Genomic DNA, 6,872 nt, shown 5'->3' with positions numbered 1-6,872 from the left:
GGGTTTCACCATGTTGACCAGGATGGTCTCGATCTCTTGACCTCGTGATCCACCCGCCTCGGCCTCCCAAAGTGCTGGGATTACAGGCTTGAGCCACCGCGCCCGGCCCTCTTGATGCTTTTCTACGAGGCTAGGCAATGGGCCTTCCACTGCACGTCTCTGACAGAGGAGCCATGTCATCCTTGGAGGGATCCGAGTCTTAGACCAAGTGCCGGGCTCTGCTGCCTCCTTTCTCAGCCTCCTTAACTCAGGCTGACTCCTCAGCTCTTGTTCAGACCGGCTGCTAAGTCTTTCCTTTGGGTCTTGTAACTCACGATGGGCTGTGCTTTAAGCTAATCTTTTGTTAGTGACGTTAACTTTTATCCTAGGGAGTGGAAAAGGTGTTCACATCAAGGTATTAATGACAGGCGGGGTGTGGCGGCTTATGCCTGTAATCCCAGTGCTTTGGACAGCCAAGGAGGGAGGATTGCTTGAACCTAGGAGTTCAAGACCAGCCTGGGCAACATAGCAAAACCCCCATGCCTACAAAAAAATAAACCAAAAATAAATTAGCTGGGCGTGGTGGCATGTGCCTGTAGTCTTAGCTTCTCGGGAGGCTGGGTCCAGAGGGTTGCTTGAGCCCAGAAGCTCAGGGCTACAGTGGGCTATAATCACACCACTGCATTCCAGCCTGGGTGACAGCAATACTGTCTCTATTTTTATTTATTTATTTTGAGACAGAGTCTAGCTCTGTTTCCCAGGCCGGAGTGCAGTGGCACCATCATGGCTCACTGCAACCTCCGCCTCGTGGGTTCAAGCGATTCTCCTGCTTCAGCCTCTCGAGTAGCTGGGATTACAGGTGTGTACAATGCCTAGCTAATTTTTGTATTTTTAGTAGAGACGGGGTTTCACCATGTTGGCTAGGCTGCTTTTGAACTGACACGTGATCTGCCTGCCTTGGCCTCCCAAAGTGCTGGGATTATAGACATGAGCAACCACACCCAGCCTTTGTCTCTATTTTTTTTAAAAAGGTATTCATGAAAACCAAGGGGAGAGGTAACGTCACAGTGATATTGTCTGGGTCTGTCTCAGATTGTTGAGCTGGACCATTGCAGATGGGAGCAAAAGATGGAGGTGTGGGGCCAAGGGGCAGAGGCTGCTGGGGACAGGACAGTGTGTGGCTGAGGCTGCTGTTTGTTCCTTCATCACCCTGGCCAGGCTGAGGTCCAGGCAGTGTTCTCTGACGGAGCTGTCTCTCTGCACACGAGGAGCCTGAAATACGGAAAAGTAAGCCAGGCTTTTGATGTTCCTGTTTGCTGACCAAGACTCCAAGGCTATTTCTGAATCCCCATAGCTCTGTGGAATTCTGGCCTAAAGAGACCCAGTAGCTAAGCGTTAATAGAGGCTGGCATCCCACAAACTGATCATGTTCCTTGAATGTAACAGCAGGGAGGTCAGGGTTCACAGGGTGATGGGTCAGTAGCCTTGTAAAGGACAAGTTTTATCCTTTTTCTCCAAGTAGACTGACTCTTCTAGCAGAAGAGCCCCTCCAGCTGTGGGCTGGGAGGCGCAGCTGTCTGTCTTCCTCCAGGGGGCGCTGCAGTTCAGCACTGGGGCTGGGGCTGAGGCCCTCCTGGGAACAAAGGGAGGCTGGGCCTGGTGAAACAGCCCTTAGACAAACGTCCAATGGGTACAGTGGATGTTACTGCTGGCAAAGCTTGCTCTGTCATCTGAGCCTCTAGATGGAATTTCACTGCTTTTCTTATACGAGGTTGCATTATTGAAGCTATTTATTATTGTAAGGAGAGCATACTTCCTAAAACAAATGAGGATTTACTAGTCTCTTAGATTTATCTGGGTGAATGTTTTTGTTTTCTGAGTGGAACAAAAACCTCTTCCCTTAATGGAGTGGCTGCAGCCAGTCACGTTCATGTACATGGAGTAGGTGGAGGACTGCTGCAATATGCTGACTTTCACAGCCCTGGGTCCTACGGACTCTCCTGGCAGGACCAGACATGGATTTGCACCCAGCTCCACCCAGCTCCTCTCCTACCCAGAGGTGCACATCTCACAGGCATGATGAGTGTTTGGGGTACAGTTGTAAGCTAGAGTCATGGAACAATGCAGTGCCCCTGGGCCAGCAGGACGCTCGAGCTCACTTCCTCATTGGCTTCCGCTTCTCTAATGTCTGGCACATGAGCTCTGGCTTAGAGTGCAGGGAAGGCTGCAAAGGGAAATGACAGAGAAGAGATTGAAAGGTACCTCCTGTTGGGGTATATGAATAACCTGCGAGTCCCAAAGTGTTCTCTGCAAGAATGTGTACTCTGTATGTGCACGTAGGCGACAATTTCAAACAGGAAAGACACCGTGTGGAATATACTTAGGGTGTGTATTCTGTAGTCTCCTTTTCATTCATCCTGCTGATGACCCTGCAGTGACCTAGCTTTGCAATGTGTTTCTTTAGTTAGGTCAGGGGGTTTTGGTCCAGGTTTCCCCCTCCCTGGTGAAACGGCAGAAGACCCACTTTCATGACTTGCCATGTGGTGCCTCAGTAATTCTGGGCAACAACGGCTTCATCTGGATTTACCCAACACCTGAGCACAAAGAAGAGGAAGCAGGGGGCTTCATGGCAAACCTGGAGGTGAGCAAACCCTGGCCGCCGTCGGTGGGAGGAGGAGGCTCGGTCTTGGCTGTGTTTTTGTGCCCACTGGAGTTGCTTGTTTTTTGACTATGTTACTGCTGTAGGCTGAGTCACTTTGACCTTCCATCAAGGTGTATTCATCAACCCGTATGGTCTTTTCTCTTCTAAAGGGATGAACTTAGTGAATGGTTTCAACTTCGTTGGTAGAGATGGCAAAGTTGCAGGGTAATAGCCAAAGAGCCACTGAAGAATTAAAAAAGCCGCTCTGTCCCCCAGGCTGGGGTGCAATGGTATGATCTTGGCTCACTGAAGCCTCTGCCTCCAGGTTCAAGTGATTCTCCTACCTCAGCCTTCTGAGTAGCTGGGATTACAGGCATGTACCACCATGCTTGGCTGATTTTTGTATTTTTAGTAGAGATAGGGTTTCACCATGTTGGTCAGGCTGGTCTCAAACTCCTGACCTTGTGATCTGCCCACCTCGGCCTCCCGAAGTGCTAGGATTACAGGGGTTAGCCACCGCACCCGGTCCCATTCTTTTTAATCTCCCTTGGATTTAGCTGGTTGGTTGGTTTGGAGTTCCAGAGTGATATTGTGTGAGTCATCAATGATTTATTTGTGATTTTCTTTGGCTGGTCACATATTTTGGTCCTGTTTATATTTCCCTTTCCTCCTCCTCTGCATCCCCTTATAGCCTGTCTCTCTTGCTGATCGGGAGGTGATTTCCCGGCTTCGGAACTGCATTGTCTCGCTGGTAACTCAAAGGATGATGCTGTACGATACCAGCATCCTGTACTGCTATGAAGCATCCCTTCCACACCAGGTATTCTCCCCAGGGCTTCTCGCTTCTTCACTGATCTGCGAGCTGCTTTGTTTACTCAGAGACAATCTGCACGTCTCCCCCATACTTTCCCAATATCTGTCAGTACGGACTGGCCTGGAAACAGCCTTAATGAGTGTCTGCTAGATCTTTCCCTGAGACACTTGCAATCTTCTTGATGTCTAGTGTCAATCTAAGGATCTGGTGGGGGATGGGGGTGTCAGGTGGGACTAGTTTATGAGAGCAGCCCTCTGGAGTTGATCTTACTCATCCCAAATTTCAGCCATCCTTTGGATGAATGTAAGAAGAATATTTTTGTTCTTGTCGGCTGTATCTCAGAATCTTGCTGATTTATTAGGCTGCTTCTAGCAGATCGTATCTTGTAACGCTTAGTCTCTGAGACATGAAAGGAATACAGAAGGTTTATGTTAACGGCTTGATTTATGTTTGGATTGGCTTGGTGGTTTGTTTATGGTTGGTTTCTTTTCTGAACAAATGCCTTTTCCTTTTTTCAGATCAAAGACATCTTAAAGCCAGAAATAATGGAGGAGATTGTGATGGAAACACGCCAGAGGCTTTTAGAACAGGAGGGATAAGGAGGTGCTCCAGGAGGACAGGACTGCGGACCTTGCAGGAGTGAAGACGGTGATGTGTGGTCCCCATATGTGGCTCTGCAAAGACTTGAGAGGTCATCACTTTGTCTGCATTGATGGCCCCGTGGCTGCCTCCAGCTCGCAGGCCTGCTTTCTCCTGTCCTGATGCCAAGCCTAGGTGGCAGGTGAACAATGCTCCCTTGGTTTGCTGGCTGAGTCCCAGCATTAGGGGATAGTTTTAGGTCTTCCAAAGTGCACAGTGTTCCAGCCGAATGGACTCCCATCCTGGATAATGTGGAGAATCCTTTGTCTTCCACTCACATCATTCGCAAGGCACAGTGCCCCATAAAATTGCCCCGGTAGAAACATGGCATCCCTGACCCCCAAATGGTCTGTTTTGGTCTCCATTCCTGTATTCTTTAAATGACTGAGAATGCAGCTGGTAAAGTTGGAAGAATAAAGTTAACCAAGCAGGCCAGCCGCAGTGGCTCACGCCCGTAATCCCAACACTTTGGGAGGCTGAGGTGGGCGGATTACCTGAGGTCAGTAGTTTTGAGACCAGCCTGGCCAACATGGTAAAACCCCGTCTCTACTAAAAATCCAAAAAAGCTGCCAGGTGCAGTGGCTCATGCCTATAATCTCAGCACTTTGGGAGGCCAAGGCAGGTGGATCACGAGGTCAGGAGTTAGAGACCAGCCTGGCCAAAATGGTGAAACTCCGTCTCTACTAAAAATACAAAAATTAGCCAGGTGTGGTGGTGGGTAACTGTATTCCCAGCTACTCGGGAGGCTGAGGCAGGAGAATTGCTTGAACCTGGGAGGCAGAGGTTGCAATGAGCTGAGATCGTGCCACTGTACTCCAGCCTGGGCAACAGAGTGAGACTCTGTCTCAAAAAAAAAAAAAAAAAAAAAAAAACAGCAGCCTTTGCTTTATTGGAATCTGATTTTCTGTTGCATATTCCTTCTGGCCATAGATGAAATTATGTCTACACCAGGCTGCCTTAATGTGTCTTGATTGGAGGGTGCCTTGTAAGATGCTGAATTATTCATGATAATAGAGTGAATGTTCTGGGACCACGTACTCTGATAAACATGAAGAAAATAAAATAAGAAAAATGGAGACTGGAAAAGGAAAGCTGTTTTCCTCCTATAATTGAAGTAGTGGTGCATTAATTTGTGGATAATTCAGGGTTAAAAAATAAGAAGACGGAAGTTCTACTGAAGAATGTGAGAATTCCTGTCCTTTGTTTTTTTTCTGGTGACTATCTAAAAATGGTGCCCTGATTTAGGCTTAGGGGAACTTTTTTTTTTTTTTTTTTTTTGTGAGACGGAGTCTTCCTCTGTCGCCCAGGCTGGAGTACAGTGGTGGGATCTCGGCTCACTGCAGCCTTGGCCTCCAGGGTTCCAGCAATTCTCCTGCCTCAGCCTCCCGTGCAGCTGGGGTTACAGGTGCACGCCACCACACTTGGCTAATTTTTGTATTTTTAGTAGAGGCAGGGTTTACCATGTTGGTCAGGCTGGTCTCAAATTCCTGACGTCATGAATTGCCCACCTCAGCCTCCCAAAGTGCTGGGATTACAGGCGTGAGCCACCTCGCCCAGCCTGGGGGAACATTTTTTAAAAGGGTGCTATGCGCCTGTAATCCCAGCGTTTTGGGAAACGGAGGTGGGCAAATTGCCTGAGGTCAGGAGTTAAAGACCAGCCTGGCCAACACGGTGAAAACCCATCTCTACTAAAAATACAAAAAAATTAAGCAGGTATGGTGGCAGGCACCAGTAATCCCAGCTACTCAGGAAGGTAAGGCAGAGAATTCTTTGAACCCAGGAGGCGGAGGTTGCAGTGAGCCAAGATTGCACCACACCACTGCACTCTGGCCTGGGCAACGGAGCAAGAATCCGTCTCGAAGAAAAAAAAAAAAAAAAAAAAAAAAAACCCCACAAAAACCAACTCAGCTCTTGGTATGTTTTTTAAATAACAACACAATGAACAACTTCTTATCTCACTTACTTTTTCTGAGACAGGGTCTCACTCTGTCACCCAGGCTGGAGTGCAATGGCACGATCTCGGCTCACCGCAACCTCCTCCTCCTGGGTTCAGGCAATTCTCCTGCCTCAGCCTCCTGAGTAGCTGGGACTACAGGCATATGCCACCATGCCCAGCTAATGTTTTGTATTTTAGTAGAGACATGGTTTCACCATAGCCAGGATGGTCTCGATCTCTTGACCTCATGATCCACCCGCCTCAGCCTCCCACAGTGCTGGGATTACAGGTGTGAGCCACCATGCCCGGCACCTGACTTTTTTTTTTTTTTTTTCCAGGCAGAGTCTTGCTCTGTCATCCAGGCTGGACTATAGTGGTATAGTTACGGCTCACCTTCCTGGGCTCAAGCAGCCCTCCAGCTTCAGCCTCCTGAGTAGCTGGGACTACAGGTGCTGAGCCACCACATGCAGCTAATTGTGTTGTGTTGTGTTTTGGTAGAGATGAAGTCTGACTGTGTTGCCCAGGCTGGTCTTGAACTCCTGAGCTCACGCAACCTTTTTGGGGAATTTGCAGACAATTGAATATTCTGTAGGCCGTGCTGCAGCTTTAGATGGATTGGCCTGTCATGTGTTTGAGAAGGTTAGCCAGGCTCCATACCTCTGGAGAGAAGGGAGTGGCAAAGAGTGGAAGTCTGAGTCAAGTTTGTTTTTTTTGTTTGTTTGTTTGTTTTGTTTTGTTTTTAAGAGACGGGGTAAAAAAAAAAAAAAAGAGGGTTTCTTCTCATGACCAAAAAAAAAAAAAAAAAAAAAAAAAAAAAAAACTCTCTAAAAAAAAAAAAAAAAAAAAAAAAAAAACAGCAGCCT

General features: G+C 48.0%; 1 protein-coding gene across 2 annotated transcripts in view; it reads left to right on the top strand.

Moving 5' to 3' along the window:
* EXOSC2 (exosome component 2) overlaps positions 1-4,509 on the top strand; it is a 10,348-nt gene extending 5,839 nt beyond the window's left edge. Inside the window, exons 6-9 of one of the 2 annotated variants that reach the window (XM_017499073.2) lie at positions 1,198-1,266; positions 2,444-2,620; positions 3,312-3,440; positions 3,953-4,509. In XM_017499073.2, coding sequence (XP_017354562.1) covers positions 1,198-1,266; positions 2,444-2,620; positions 3,312-3,440; positions 3,953-4,033 — 456 coding nt within the window. In that variant the 3' untranslated portion in view covers positions 4,034-4,509. The remainder of the gene's footprint in view (positions 1-1,197; positions 1,267-2,443; positions 2,621-3,311; positions 3,441-3,952) is intronic. The other variant, XM_037728046.1, reaches the window with a different exon arrangement.
* Positions 4,510-6,872: the final 2,363 nt, after the last annotated feature.

Source organism: Cebus imitator, unplaced genomic scaffold (genome assembly GCF_001604975.1).
Source record: "Cebus imitator isolate Cc_AM_T3 unplaced genomic scaffold, Cebus_imitator-1.0 Scaffold254, whole genome shotgun sequence".
Classification (NCBI taxonomy): Eukaryota; Metazoa; Chordata; class Mammalia; order Primates; family Cebidae; genus Cebus; species Cebus imitator.
This window is presented reverse-complemented; position numbering and strand designations above follow the sequence as displayed.